The sequence below is a fragment of the Aedes aegypti genome, chromosome 3 (assembly GCF_002204515.2).
Source record: "Aedes aegypti strain LVP_AGWG chromosome 3, AaegL5.0 Primary Assembly, whole genome shotgun sequence".
Classification (NCBI taxonomy): domain Eukaryota; kingdom Metazoa; phylum Arthropoda; class Insecta; order Diptera; family Culicidae; genus Aedes; species Aedes aegypti.
The window spans coordinates 170570601-170587527 of record NC_035109.1 but is presented as its reverse complement, the minus strand read 5'-3'; the positions used below and the strand labels follow the sequence as shown (position 1 = coordinate 170587527).

Here is a 16927-nt window from a genome sequence, read left to right as displayed (position 1 = left end):
CTTCAAACAAATCCTCAATGAGTATTTAATACTTTAAATTAGCATCACCAGGAATTCCACTCTATATACCTGCAACAATCTTCGTTTTATTTTTTTTTTCGGAATTTATCGTCAATCTGTATATTAATTTCTAGATCACGATCGACTCAGTAACGAAATTCTGCTGCAGGTAATATCAAAGGCTTAAAAATAAAACATAAAGCTGATAGGCTGGCAAATACAATGAAGTGTAAGAATTGTAGACGAGGAGCCTATTTTTTTTTTTGGAAAATTACATGGAATGGAAGGAGATGAGTTTCAGAATTTACTGTACAATATTGCGTTGTGTCGCATATACTCCTTGATTATGCAGACGATGACTTTATTGAAATCGTCCGCAGTACAGTAAAGCAGAGTTTCACTATTTTAAAGGTGGACAACTAGGATAACCTTGTCATATCATGTACTCTACCCAAACGTATATGGTTGCATGTAGACAAAGAAGGAAGTTCAGATTTGATGGTGCTGAAGCAGTGCTTGATGGAGATGTACAGTTGTGTTCAGAATAATAGTAGTGTAAGCCGATTTCCATACAAAATGCTTAAATTTGGCATTCTGTTACTTTCTTTCCATAGGAGCAATCGGCATGAAATTTTGGCAGTAAACTACAAATATAGCCAATTTCATTATCACATAATTTGTTAATTTTCACACTACCGGTAAAAAAGTTAAGCACCAGGCGAAATCGTTCAAAATAATAGTAGTTTTCATTATTTATATATCTGCTGTATTTTGAGTTTTTGAATTTTTCTAAATTTAACGCCGATTGCTCATAGCGAAACAAAGTAACAGCATGCCAATGTTGAGTATTTTGTAAGAAAACCGGCTTTTACTACTATTATTCTGAACACACTTATGACGCATGATAATAATGATAACACACGTGTACTAGCTGTGAATATCTCCTTTTGTGGACTATGTTACCAGCTTAGGGACCTACTTGCTTGATAAAGGCTTATATAATTACATAGATCAATTATTTCGTTAACAACTTCGGCAAAACACCTCGCGACCCTTTATCGCAGAACACTGAAAAGTGTTTCGAAAACTAAATCAGTTTTCAATAAAAATGCAAACAGAACAACGATGAATGCAATTATGCCTAAATGAATCACCATTGTCAATATGCCCTGTATAAAACGCTTATTATTGGCTCTAAAAGCACATTTATTTGAGAACAGGAGCGAAAACTATTGTGTGAATAAAATAGGCAAACTTCAGTGAGCTGGTCATTTAGTGAGAATGCCGGAAGAAAAAGTTACATCATTCAGGTGGAAGTCAGCGGCCCCGTGAAATACATTCGTGTATGTTCATGTGTATTGTACCAAATTATTCCAGATTTGAAACAAATGATTGATACTAGCTCTAAATCGACTATACAAGTATAAAAACTATAGAAATCTATGAAAAAAAAAATCTTAAGTAACTCTGGTAAGTTTAGTTAGTTGTTAATGTCTAATCATAAAAACGGTAACAATTTTATACTAGTTGAGAACAGTTTGGCCAACTTTTTGAGTGTTTTTGTAAGTATTTTGTAATATTTTAATGAGGATTATATTGAAATTTTAGATCTAAAACTTCAAATCAAGATTTTTCGAGATTCCTCCTAGGGACTTTTTTAAAAATTGGTCCAGAGGTGCAACATAACCTCAGAAATCGAGCCCTGTGCTCAGAATTGATGGACAATTTTTTTGCATAATAACGGTATGTCGGGGCACCGTGAGGAGACGTGTTTCAAAAACTTTTTCTGAACTTTTTTCTTCAATTTTACATAAAAATAAATTTCAGCATACTGCTTATATTTGGTGGGAGTCAAGCTGAAAAATATACACGACCTCGTTTGTTTTAATTTAAAGCCTCTAGGATTTGAAGAATCCCAACTATGCGAAATCCATTACCCACTTGCCCCACGGTACCTTAACATAATTAATAATTTCAGGCAAAAAATCGTAACAATCTTCTATTGCCACGATTAATGCGTTATATATTTAGGTTAAGTTAGGTTAAGTAAATTGAAAACGTGTGTTTTTTCTCTTATAAGCAGGTGAAATCAACTCACCTGTAAAAAATCTGAACTGCTACGGCAAATGAAATGTAATATGTTGTTAACAAAATGTTAATAAAATCTTAAATTTGTGTTACCAAATTAGGATGAAAGTGTTGTCTAACACAGAACACCTAGATATAAGAAATGAATGTAATGTTTGAAAAGATACTAATAAAGAAAAAAAAACAGGAATAGGCGTGATGGGAAACCTACGCTAATGGCTACAGTACTTGTAGGTAAAGTTTTGAATTTCGGTATGTTTTCTATGAAATAAATGCAACACCACAATTCATTGAATGTTCACAATATCCCTCTGTTTTTTTATTTACTGTTATTACTGATTTCTTACACATATTAATGCTTTATATTCGGTAGTATATCGTAATATGTATATTTTATATTAGTTCAATATATTAAACAATCTTATTTCCAGTTGTCAATAAATACAGAATACAATGCATCCATAATTTCGTCGGATTCACGAGTTTAGATAGTAAAGATCAACGAAAAACAAAAAGAAGGAAACAATTGTTGTTGTTGAATATCTAAAAACAGCAGCAGCTCCTTCCGGCTCGATGAAACAAGAGTCACTGTATATTGAAATAGTGAGATGTTGCTAGCAGTTTGAGTTGTGTGGAATTACTTTGGTTTCATATTTATAGCATACGGCGCACCATGGCGCCGAATCGCCTTCAAGTTTTTCAATTTTCTGTACAGTGAACAAGAAATGCTGTTGAAAAAAAGAAACGACTAGTCTAACCTTTTGTTTGTTTATGCAATTCTGTTTGTCTTTTGCTTTCTCTAAATCTGTGCGATGAAATGTTTTTATTCTTCTTTTCTCTGTGTTTGATATTAGTGTCGTTAAGTTCTCAAGTTCGTTCAAGTGCCTTAGACTCTTATAAACGTTATATTTAATTTAGCTTCAGAGATTTTCTGGAAGAAGTGTCGTATGATCAGTGTAATTTTGTAGAGTGGATTGAAGTATCGTCATATTTGTTTCAACATGTTCATATTGAAAGCCATGGTTTGATTAAAACATGTTAAAAAATGTCATAACGTTTGAATAACGAACGGAAACGAAAATTTTTACTGAAGTGTTTGAAAAATTATCAAGAGTTTCACGGGTCAGGTCTTTTAGTTAGGTTATTTATATTTCACAGCAATTTGACCATAGCTAAACATCGGTTTCTGAATTTATGAACTTATATCGTGTAGTGGGATTACTATTTTACAGTACAATAGATTAATTTCAATAGTTTCCATGTCACGTTAAAGGACTCGGTGTGTCAATACATGAACAATGATAGATTAGGTAAAATGTTCTTTTCCTCGCCGAGAGGAGAATGTTCACCAATATGAGTACCGTTCAACATTTTACTATTATTAAGTTGCTAAGTCTTTTTTCAGCAATATAACTGTAGAACCAAGTGAGAAAACTCTGAATACTTATTGAAAGCTATTTTGGAAGAAGTATTGTTTAACAATCGATTCGAATAATGGCTGCTGGACAGTTGTACGTACGTACATCCTAGAAGATTTTAAAAGAACAATTCGTGAGAAAAAAAAAGTACGTGTTTTATGCAAAAGAACAATGAAAGATGAATGTCGGCATATTTAACTTGGTTGCTTCCATCACAGTCTCATGAGTATTGAGTACCAGATGAAAGTTCGATATTTTTTGTTTAGACCTGATTTCTTGCTTCTTGTGGATCAATTACTTTGTAAAACGATGTCTTCCGGAGCAGTATTTCATGAGCATGCACAGATAAAAGTACATTTCCAGAAAAGAAATCAACACTAGTCACGACTGACTGACATAGGCAGTCAAATTACAGATAATACAATTAATTCAACCGAAATCAGTTTTATCAATAACTTGTAAACCAAAATGGAAAGATTGAGGTTATTTTTTAGAATAATAAATAAACATTTGAATCATTTCGCACGAATGTCAAACCGAAAAATTATCTACAGCAAACCTCTCAGCTATTCTAAACACTGACAAACAGACACCCAACTCTACTGATATCCCACTATTCACGTGTTTTTGAACGGGATTTTCAATAAGTATAGGTAAGTGGACCATCAGATCGTTCATATCATTTTTGCTGACAAACAGACGCAACGTTTAGAACAGTTACCGATTCAACACAAATATGACGAAAATTATTCAATTGTTACGTTTGTTTGTCTATGAACACTGTAGCATTGTGTGGTTTTATACAGGTGTAGTTATACGCATCTCAATAGAAAACGAGAGTACCACACAAAAATTGCGAATTTGTATGTATGTTTCTCACAGCGTTTGAGTTGCATAATGCCACTGATATTCTGAGCGATGCGTCTGTCTGTCTGTGCACTGAACAATATTAACTACCAGACCTTATTCACCTATTTACATTGCAGTTCATCACGTTACAAAGCAACTGATTGAAACATTCATTTTATTTCAAATCAGTTTCGTCGTCCAGCAGCTCGTCGACGTCTTTCTCCCAGTTGGTGCGATCATTTCCATCGTTAACCACTTCGTAATCCTGCAACTCCGCCTCCAAATCCTTTTCCCATTGCTCTTCTACGAGTGAAGTGTTCTCGGCGTTGAAGGTCCATATCGTGTTTTTATAACAATGGCGTGTATTCGGTGTAGATTGATGGTGTAGATGTTCGAAGAGGAGCAGGAAAACGAAAATTACAAGAACGAAACAAATTGAGTAAGCAAGTCTTAACCGATAGCCCACAACGAAAATCGTCCTTTTCCAAATGATTCAACAGCAAAGCAAAGTGGGTTTGAAATATCTCGTTAGATTTGTTTCCTACTGTGGCTATAAAGCACTGTCCTGCGGTAAAGCATCCATTATTTTGTCGTCTATTATTGTACTATTTAATCTATCCGTATCTACGTTAACGTTATGAACCTAAACGATTACCAGAGTTACACACGTTGTTGGCTTAAATCACGATCAACTAGTTTTCGAATAAATAAACCTTTGAACTAGCATCACGCCCATCTATTGCCATTATAGAGGTATCACATACAAACGGATGCAACTATTGAGATTCATCGTTTATTCAAACGTTCGAGAATTGGCAACACTGATGCACCGAAAGAAAATAACTCTCTTAATGCACATGACTTTGCACATCTTGAAAAACCTGATAGATTCTTGTAGTTAAATCGATACTGCTATCTACTTTCAGTGTTCTAGTGCATGATTACTTACATCACATGCTGCATCCGTTCATCTATGACAGTCGACTAAAAATTAAAATATTCTTTGCGTTTAGCGCTGTGCTAAATATTAAATGTATAATAAAACAATCGTAATTGAATCTTTCTCTTTTTTTCTCTAGAACTGTGTGCCGTAAGTGGAAGCGGCGATGTATATGTACACATCTACACTTGGATGCACCACATTTCCCGATGCATTTCGCTTCGTTTAATATAACTTTCTCTTTTGTGGTTAAAATAAGTGATCTGCTAGCTTCGTCTGCCGACCCGGTAATACACTCTCTTCATTGTAGTTTCCAATGTTTAATTAATCACAGCTTATTTTTAATTGCCTTAAAATTTATTTGTCTATACAGATTATTGCGTTACATAATTTTGCTATGAAATTATACGACTGATGGTTTGGTAGGCAAACAGAGGAAAAGCCGCGTTGAGAGGAAAAGGTAAAATTACACAAAAATCATATGCTAAACTAAACACGTTGTCGGGATTAACTGAAAGCTGATATTTGCTTCAATTTAGGCGTCCGAATCTTCTGTTTTTAGGGTTCATAAGTTAGAAAATGTTAAAAGTTTGTGAAAGTCACAGCAATTTATCACCGTTAAATCGTAAAAAACGAATTGATTTGTTAACTATTAATACGAGATGTATACAATAATAAAATGCAAGATTTTAATACAATTCTGCATGAAAAACTTACAAAAACATATACAGTGAAACCTCCACGATTGTACGCGTCATTTAACGCTTTGATGAAGAGAAGATCATCTTCTATCGCATAATGGTTACCCATGATTTCATGACCAACGGGTGTTATTATAGATTAAGTGAGATTTCATAGCTCCTATGATGGTCCTATACGTAATTTGAGAGCACTACGCATTAATGCTATTGAACAGCCTACCAGTAGGCGCAATCTGAGAATTTTTCATGTTTGTGAATGCAGATTGCAGAGGTTTTAATGAATACTGGAGTAAAATTACTTTGACAATATTTTCACAACATTCTGAAAAAAACCCTAATAGCTTATCGCATTAGCGTGTTAATATACCAAAAGAGTTCATCCTTGAAACAACTGCAACAATATCATCATATCATTTTCGAAGCTAGGAGACTGTAGGTAGACTCTAACTCAGATATACTAGAAATAGTATCTGTTTCTGTTGGCAATGTTGTTCAAACCTAACGAAAATCAGACGCCTGAACTCGGAAACAAATCAGCCTCCATTCATCTTATTTTTGAAATACAAGTCCGGTATGTGTTCGTGTGTGTGTGTGTCTTTCTGTATGCGTTCGCAGGAAAAACTTCAAATAAATCGACAGCAGACAATTGCTAGTTGCAACTAGTGATCCTTTATAAATCCTTTATAAAGGATTACTAGTTGCAACTGAACAAAAAAAAAAAAAATCTCAGATATTTCTACTTCTGTACACTGCATGCCGATCGGAAAACATCACCACCGTAGATATCTGTTTCGATATATCAACCAATCTGATCGTCAGCTTTAGTCGTCTCCTGGATGCTTTTCGCTTCGTTTCCACACAATTCTGACAGTTTTATTCACCTATTTTACTTTGATTCATCTTGATGCTCAACGACGTTGTTGGTTTTGTATTGTCTTTTCTCTTAAATTACGTGTGGTTTCTCTTCTTTGTAATTGAGTTTTAACGAATTAAATATTTTCTTTAAATAAGTACATATATTAATATTTGTATGTTTAATATTTCCCTTTATCAGTTTCTTAACATCCTACACCCTTGAATAATTAGTTTTAGCTTTCTCCTCTTTTAATGTTTTTGTATATATTATTTTGTCGTCAAAGATGTATAGATTTTAACGAAATGCACAACATTGAAAAAATCTTTACTTTCATTCCCTTTTTTTCGATTTGTTAGTTTAAATATGAATACTGCTATTTAATGATAATCTTTCGTAAAGTTCAACGCGAAATATGTGATTTTTTACAGACTAATCTTGGATTTTGTCATAGCTTAGCGTCTTGAAATGGCATTCACGCGGAGTTTAATCCGGGTCAAAACAAGGAATCACTTATTCAAAGAAAATATATTTCAAGCCCGTTCTATACATGTAACCGATTACAGGGAAATGTCTGCAGCTTAACAATATTTAGGTTAGGTTTGTTTGGAAGTTTAAACAGGTGCATGTGTCAGACAAGTGGTGGCTCCAATATATGAAGATAAATTAGCGCAATTTTTTATACGAGAATCACGGCCTCGGTGGGTTGTGAGTTAGAATTAAAATATTTTTGTATTTTTGTTTATCGGACTTTCAATCATGCCGGGATATTTAGGTGTCGTGAAAAAGTCAAGCCACAGCCAGATAGAGGTTAGTTCACTGGAACTCCTAAGATGTGCCGTTATGTGGTAAGCCATAGATAATTCGCATAGCCTTCCTAGCCATAGCTTTCTTCTGGGGTTAACATTACTCTGAGGTTACGAGGAAAATCACATCAAGACAGAAAAGTACACTTATTGTGTTCGATAGTTTACTTTGAATAGTTTAAGTATGGAAACGATACTTGTCGGGAATAAATATCGGTGGTCTCTAGCACCGATTACGAAATAAACTTTATAGAATTTAGAATAGAACGAGAACACTTTTTGATTGATTCAAGACTGGTTATGGCTCCTCCAAATATACATACTAACGTAACCATGCTTAACATCAAGATGTGTGTTTTGACTTGTACAGGATTATACTAAAATTTAAGGTATGGCATAATTGATTCTGATTTATCTTTGTGTGCTCGTATGATCGTGTTATATGAAGGGAAAAATCCTCCTGCTCCATCCGTGTGTGTTGCTGTATATTAGCTGAGATGGGTTTACGGTATGAAACTAGTGGTAATTATTTTTACTTTTGGAGTTAGTTACATATCTGTTCATGAATATTGTAACGTTTTGTTTACTGTCTCGCTTAACCATCTCTTGATACGGGCGTAATGGGTCTATGCTTTTAAATATTGTAACTACGTCTTTAGGCTGTTTGAGTATCAATTGTTGGTTGAAAGCAAAAGGGAATAAGAAAAGAATACTGTTAGTCACATTTTCGTTGCACATAATATTAGCTATAAAAAACAACTGAATATGGAAATAATCTTTGCTAAGCGAAAAATTTGTTGTTATACACTGAAAGCTTGACTTAAGTAATGCGATATTTAAAAGACATTTAGTAGGGTTGTGCCAACATTCTATTACAATACGCTACACAAATAAAAAAATGATACTAAAATTATAGGAACAAGTGAAAACAGAGTTGCCAGATTACTCTCTTCCAACCGTTATCTCTATCACACCGAATCAGTGCAGCTATACACACATACACATATGTACTACAGTCGATTCAAACAGCCTAAAGTAAGTAAGAAAAGTTTCACAAACGTTCTTTTTGTGTCAGTAACTATATAGCCACAGTAAGTGAATCTGGCAACCCTATTTACATAATTGGTTCGAGACTCTACATTTGCTGTAGCTGAATATGGGCGACTATAAAACAATATCCGTTATTGACGGATTGAACATATGATTTGTTAGGTATATGTTTAGGAATTTGATCATAAACCACGGAGACCTTCAATTTTAATCTTGAAATGAAACACAAGCAGTAGTTCATCATGCCTAGTAGTTGACGTGGTTTATGAGCAGTGTCTAGATGAGTGCTAAAACAAAATCTTATATCTAATTCATAGCGAAGTAACGCAGTGAACATAAGAGAACGCACGATTTATATATTTAAAACAAAAAAAAACAAATAAATCAGTATCTGTAAAAATAACAATGGCATGAATCAAGTGAAAAATATCATTGCTTTTCGTGAACAACAAGTTATGGGATACGAAGTACATTGGAATATATGAAAAACATCGGACAGAATTTGTTTGTTATCGTAGGATCGAACTCGAACAGTCGCTGTAGTATTTGCTAGTGTGAAATCTTAAAATACAATTTTTGAGAATCTATGAAATTTTATTTGAGAAATGAAGGAGTGATCCCTGGATGAAATATTTGAGGATAAATTTGTCGAATTTATTTCGGAATTCGTGGACATGTTTTTGAGCAATTAATGAGAAAATCGTGGGGATTTTATTTTAGGAACTCATGTAGGATGTAGATCATGTTTGTGAGATCTGAGTCATTACTGGGAGAATTGGTGGGTTAGTCTCTGACAAAATATTCAAAACTTGAAAAGCTCTAAAAAAAACAGTAGAAAATAACGTTATGATATTAATACTTCACAAGTCGAAACTGACTTTTAAGATATTCAAAGATTTTTTGGACAAATCCCTGGATTTTCTACTTCCAGGTATAAAGGCAGAAGCAATTTTGATGAAACACCAGGAGGAATTTTCGAGAAATCACCATGGTTAATCATGAGGCAATTATCGATAGTATTCAAGCAATGACATTTTTGAAAAATACTTGGAGCCCAGATAGCTGTAGCAGTAAATGCGCAGCTAATCAGCAAGTCCAATCTGAGGGTCGTGTGTTCGAATCTCGCCGGTCGATGATCTTTTTGTAAAGAAATCTTCTCGATTTCCCTGGGCATAGAGTAAAGGGTGTACGGAATCAAATTAATTTGATATATTGTACCACTTTTAAATGGTTGTAACTTTTTACCCGTTGGGTATTTTCTATTGAAGTTTTGGGTTTAATTTGATCAATGTGTATTTGTTTACGCTGTGTAAGTTTCGCTAGCAGATGTGCAATCGTTGTGAAGATGGAGTCGGAAGAACAGCAGCGGCGCAAAAAAAAAAATGCGCACGTACCTCTGAAATTCGGATCTATCTCATTGTGCCATCAGCAGAAAGCTGGGAGTGGTACATTCTTCGGTGTCTCGTGTTTTAAATCGGTCCCACGAACGTTTGACCATCGATCGGTAAGGAAAAAGTGGCAAAAATGGATTTCCGTATAGTGCTAAGGATCACAAAAAAAGTAGTTCAAGCTTTCAAGAGGAATCCTAACAGGTCTGTTCGAGATTTGGCGAAGCAACTGAATTTATCCAAAACTTTCTTGCAAGGTGCGAAAAAAGTGAAGGACTACATACGTACAAAGTCCAAAAGGCGCCTAATCGCAATGAACGGCAAAATACGATAGGATTTTGATGATACGTATGTAAAAGCAGACTTCCGGGGCCCCAATTTTCCACTGCTCATCATAAATTCGATGTCCCTGAGGACGTTAGAAAGTAGAAGATGTCAAAACTTGCCAATAAATATATGATTTGGCAAGCAATTTCGTCGTGTGGAAAGCGAAGCACCCCATACGTGACAACTGGAACGATCAAAGAGCAGGTGTACCTAAAGTAATGCCTCCAAAAGCGTCTACTTCCTCTTCTAAGGTCACACGATGGTCCTATCCTAAGGAAGTAGAATCGGAGGGAGATATGAAAAGCAGTGTTAAGAGAAAAGTTCATGGAAAAATATTTATAACATATTTTATTTTACTCCCTGAATGTTTGAAGATGATTGGTTGAACGCCGAATTTTTCCAAATATTTGTGACGCAATTTGATTCCGTACACCCTTTGTTGACATGGTTATTTAAATTCATGGAGATTACGGAACGGAATGATTTTCTCATAGAACGGAAATGTCCTCAAAAAGGCTCTGGCGGGACCTGTGCCTATTTGAGGACATTTCCCTAAAAAGCTACATTGGCATTGATTTTTTATTGGTTTTGATGTGTGAGATAATCTTTCTCATACTTTGCTGTTCGGATAGTTTACGTACACCCTGTAGAACAATAGAAATCCAGAATTTATTCTGGTAGGGTTTCATGTAAAAATCCATAAACAAAATATTGCTGTTTGCATTTGAGATGCAAATCTTGACTAAACGTCTTCCAAATGCGGTAACACAAAGCAATCAAAGGACACCTAGCAACGATTATAGAAATCACCGCCACCCTAGCAAGAAAAATCTATATTTGACATCGCATTTCTTGTGAAAAATCTTACCGCGTTTGGTGTTCCCGCATTTGATATTTGCATTTCAAACGCACACAGCAATAAAAAAATGTGGAGCAAACCTTCGAGGATGTTTTTTTTTCCTGTAGGGGTCTTTGAAAGGTCTAAGTGTTATCTAAAGTAGTGAGAGGAATTCAGACTAAAATAGTTAAATTTTCACATATTTTTATCGCTTGCAAAAAACGATGAAAATGTTCATTTTACCTGCACTATGTGGGTAAAATGAACAGCTGGTGGTGGTAAAATGAACATCATGCGAAAAACGTGAGCAAAATACATGTTTTTGGAAATTTTCGATGCATTCCCGAAAATATATCCATAAATGATTGTAACCCATTCAAAAATAAATTTAAAGGTATCAGATTCGACATCATATCATAACGATATTCACCTCACTGAAAAACCTCAAGACCTCCGTGTTAAAAGTTACGTCAGCTCGTGTTTTAAATCGTGGTTTTCTAAAATCTTAGTTCTCGTGAATATATTCACTTCAATCGACCCCCGTATCAACTCGAACACTTCGATTTATGCGCTAAATCGTCCGCGCGTGATAAAAATTCATTGAAATTTGTTTTTTCTCGGAAAAAGGCTTGGTGTTTGGAATATTCAGAGAAAATCTTGACAAAAAGTATACATTCTCACCTACAACGACGACGCGAGTCAAAATTTAAAAATTAAATTTTAATTTAAATAGGGTGCAGAGCTACTTGGGCATTACCATGATTCACTTTGGCATGGGAGGTTTTTTTTTTCGGCCGAATTGTCTGAAATCTTTGCAAGAAGAAGTACTTCAATAGCACGCAGCATATTGTTGCCAAATATGAGATCAGTAGCTTTAAAAAAACCCACTGCCGAAATGAATCAAAAGTGCCAAGAATAGAATCCGGCCCTAATAAATAAAATGTTATTAACCTCTGTAATATTCATTGAAAACAAACATGAGATTATTCTAAGTTATGTCTCTGCATAGGTTTAAAAATATGTCATGTAGTCATGTTAAAATGATTCCAGAAGACTCATATACCTAAATAAAAAAAAACATTATCAAAACATGCAGAAATTGTATTATTTTTTTATATTTCGTCTAATATGATATAAATGTTATGAATCACAAAATAGTTCAGTATGTTTTCCAATCTGAAATATAAATATATAATATATTTTAGACATTAAGCTTGTTCATTGAACCGCATAGTAAAACATAACATAAAATGAAAAAAAAAAATCAGATAATAAAGAAAATAATAAAGTTAAAAAACAATCGTCAGGAATATTTGTGTATTGAATGCCAAACTGTCCATAAAAGCATTACTGTCCCAAACAGGTGTCTAAAGTTGTATTTTCTACAATATCATTTTCATGTTTTAGCATACAATAAAAATGTTACACTTTATTAGGAAAAAAATAGATTATATACATTTGTACGGTGCAATATTGAAATAGTAAAGCTTATTAGTTTAAGTAGACGATAAACCGAATTTAGTACTATACCATTGAATTCCACTATAGTTTGTATCTTTTGACAGATACGCGTATTTCGAACTCAACTGTAAGGTCGAAATACGCGTATCTGTCAAAAGATACAAACTATAGTGGAATTAAATGGTATAGTACTAAATTCGGGTTTTCATCTACTTATAGGTATTCCACTAAACAGCTCGAGGATTTATTATCATCTTATTAGTTTACTTTTTTTGTATTTTTGACTGGGAAAAGTGCTTTCCATTATTTTTATATAATTTCCTACGCTTATGCATTTATGAACAGTAATGGTCTGTATAAATCAACGAGTTATACCTTATATACAAATAGAAATATTTTTATGTTATTGGACACCAAGAGATAAGTCATAGGAAATTGTAACACGCATTATTCGTCTTATGATACACATTATAGACTACATTTGTACTTTACCGTACTGGTGCATCGAATTGTTTGCAAACGTACTCACACATGTCATCGAAAGAAAGAAAATAAAAAAAAAAATGCTAATGGCGCAAGCACTATTTGCTACCTGTGCTTAAGTTATCCAGAAGTTTAAGAATGCATTGGAGAATGGTGCGTATCACATTAGACAACATAAAAACGTTATCGAAACGTCATTTTGAGACAGGATGCATGTTGAATGCTATTCAGGAGAAAACCATATAAAACTGCAAAATGATCAATTGCTACAATAGCCACCAATCATCATCGGATAAAGTGTGCATACCGGGATGATACGTTTTTATGTGGTTTCGATAGGTTTATTACGGAAACCGAATGTTACAGCAGTTTCTTAAGACTGGCCCATTCGCGAAGAGATTATCTGGAAATGGCAAAAGGATGACCACGTGTATTTTTTTGGGGGAGCTAGAGAGGATTAAGGATTTTGCTACGATCGGATAGATAAAAGTATATATACAAACTAAGGTTCAAGGAGACAGCAATAGTAAGGATAAGATGAACGGCTTGAAGTTTCGTGTTTCATCTGTGGTTATATCGACACATCTGTTTGTTTGAAACGAATTTCAGCTCTATCTTTATTGTGCCTCAAGATACACTATGCTAATCCACTGTGTTGTTAGCAATATTGTTATTGATTCTAGATATATCGTTATGTTCAGAGTAATTGTGGTTTGAAATAAATTTTAGACAAAAACAATATTTTTGACCTGCTCTACTTAATCTTTATGTGAAAAATGGCAAAAAGTTCCAAGTATGAACAGGTTTTTTTTTTAATATGTGAAAGTGGAAAACGGATCGGTAGAATCCATTGCTTCGCTATTGAACGATGGTTATCTAAAAACTTTATTAAACTTGTATATCTGAGTTTAAAAGTCCCTTGATTTGTTGGGGGAGAGTGTTATCTGTTCATAGTCTATGCTCCATGTAATTGCAAAATGCAGTATTTTCAGAATCGATGCGTTCTACAAACAACCACCTATTATGCACATTTTTAATAATTTTGTTTTTAGGTGTAGTCTGAAGTAAAGTGTATAAATAAAGAATTTGGGTTCAATAAAGCTCAGGGTAGAGTCATTTCGATGACTCTCGAAAGCTGCAGGTTAAAAACGTTTTGAGCGACAAAAATCAATGTTTGGATTAATTATATTGTTATTTAGGGATTATACGTATTTAATATTAAATTGAAGTTGTTCAAGAAAACCTACCATTTCTAGAACTGTTAATGAGGGTTTGAGAAGCTGAAATGATTGGTATATTTAGTACAGTGAGAACTAGACTTTGTGTTGTATGATATCGCCTTCTACGTTCTCTTCTAAACTAATATATGTTATAGGGAATTATGCAATATCTCGACCATAAGGTAAATAAATATTTGAAATTTGTTTTACTTTAATCCTTGTTAATTGTATTATTTTATGGGTACTGTTATGTGGAAATAAGCCATTTGGATAGTACACAAATTATGTCACGCTAAATTTCAACTTTTTGACTCCCTGTCCTTTGTTTATCACTTTTTGGGTATGAGTCTTCCGAAAATTTGGTAAGGCTTGTCACGCTTGCCTTGACCATTTACCCTTCTCATTGGAGCGTGACATAATTTGTGCATGACCCCATTGGAAGCAATTATAACTGGAGACTTGATCGTTCTTTGCGATATGAGATGAAGTAATGATTTAAAAATTTAATGATTATTAATTGTGAAAATATCAAAGAGATATACCATTTTAAAGAAATTAGATATTTGAAAAAAATAATGTTATTTGTGGCCAAGTATGGACTATGTAGCTTAAAAAAAAAACTCTGTCGAAGTGAATCAAAAGTGCAAAAAATGGGATCCAGTTCCCTATTACACAACATTAATTAGACTATTATTGAAAAAATAAGGTCAGATTAAGTCTCCAGGGAATCTGAATTAGCCAGTCTTCTCTACAGTAAGAACTGTTCAATTTATACACCAGACAACTTTGGCCCATTTTTTTTTTGTTTATTCATAAGATCACATGTTTTTATAGCACTGGTGACGGGTGAAGAAGTCTGTAAGTCGCAGACAATATAGACCTATCTGTAAAGATAAGCAACATATTAGAGTTTTAAAGGTATTTGCTCGCCTTACTAGTGATTTTAGTGTTTTATTTTTTGCAAAAAGTGAAGTGTTAAAATTCAATTAATGTTTTTTTTTTCTTTTAAACATACCTACTCTAATAATCCCTCCCCTAAATTTAATAAAACAGTGTAGATTCAAAGTGAAAAAAGTGAAGTTTCTCAGGAAGTTGTTTGGAAATTTTCAATTTTCGTTGAGGTCTCTTGACATAATATCATCATAATTGTTTTTCAGCTACACCTTTAAGATTTCTTCAAGTAATCTCTCCAAGAATTCCTCTAATGGGGCCTTCCTTAGCCGAGTGGTTAAAGTCCGCGGCTACAAACCAAAGCCATGCTGAAGGTGTCTGGGTTTGAATCTCGGGTGGTCCAGGATATTTTCGTAATGAAAATTTCCTTGACTTCCCTGGGCATAGAGTATCATCGTACCTGCCATACGATATACGAATGCGAAAATGGCAACTTAGGTTACTGTAGTTATCTAGAAGCACCGGTTTTGGCCATAGCTCCAATTGTAGCCATAGTGGATTACACACCATTTTATACAGAAAATTACAGAAAATTTGGCCAGGGTATTTCTAAGTTGGCCACAGTCATAAGAAATAAATGCAATTTGCCAATTGAGGCACCAGAGTTAAGAATGTGGTCAAAACAGGCTTAGCTGCCCTATATTGACAAACTTGATTTTCAATGCGAAAATAAGGGTCATGCTCAGTTTCGATATTTTTCATTCATGATATGGATTGGATGCTTTCATTTGGCGTATTTACAGTACTTGTAGGACTTTCTATACATATTTTCTTGAATGTTTTCTCTTAGGCTGACCAAAACTGCTTTTACCCTAGGTTTATGTCCACCCTTCAAATGTTATTGAAGTTTGAGAGTATGCTTCAAAATTAAAGTTATTTGCACTTACTATTCCATTTTTGACTGAACCTCAGTCAAACATCTGCCATGAGATTTGCAACATGATTTTGTGACATCCCGTTACTGATATTACAAAAATACACAACTTTGCCGAATATACCAATGCTGTGAAACCATCATATCGAAAGATATAATGAACTTATGGTAAAATTTACATAATTTTCGACCATTTTTCTAGGCAAGTTTTCCTGAATCTGCACTTTTCGGTAGCCATATTTAGTATACTTTTATGCCTTATCAGTTAAAGCCTCATGGCAATAGAATGATCGGGTCCCACAGGGCACATTGAATCCAACCATTTTTTGAAGAGCTTGGAATTTCGATCTTAAATAGTTTTTTATTCTTTTGTGTGCTCAGTGCGCAATCATTGAAGTTGGGATACTCTGTATTTGTTATATCACAAATAACATATTGAAACAACACCTTAGTCACACTAAAACTGTTCAATATCAGCATCAAATCGTAGTATCCGACGATCATTCGTTTTCGAGAAAATTTTAAGAACAAATAATATGTATTTTATGATAAAAAGCAAATAAAAATAGAGAATAGAACAAAATATCTGGTCGACCAAATTCCTCTCAGTTTTCAAGCATTTGGTTGTTGTGCCAGCAAAAGTGAACTTACGCCCAAACTTGCTGATACGTGAGAAACCT

At 34.1% G+C, this 16927-nt stretch overlaps 1 protein-coding gene across 12 annotated transcripts in view; it reads right to left on the bottom strand.

Annotated features, from left to right (window-relative positions):
* Positions 1 to 2374: 2374 nt before the first annotated feature.
* Positions 2375 to 16927, bottom strand: part of LOC110673999 (synapse-associated protein of 47 kDa) — an 88598-nt gene continuing 74045 nt past the window's right edge. For 11 of the 12 annotated variants that reach the window (XM_021851221.1, XM_021851220.1, XM_021851219.1 and 8 more), the window contains one exon: positions 2375 to 4658. In XM_021851221.1, the coding sequence (XP_021706913.1) occupies positions 4531 to 4658 (128 nt within the window). In that variant the 3' untranslated portion in view covers positions 2375 to 4530. Of the gene's footprint in view, positions 8316 to 16927 lie in introns of all 12 variants that reach the window. The other variant, XM_021851229.1, reaches the window with a different exon arrangement.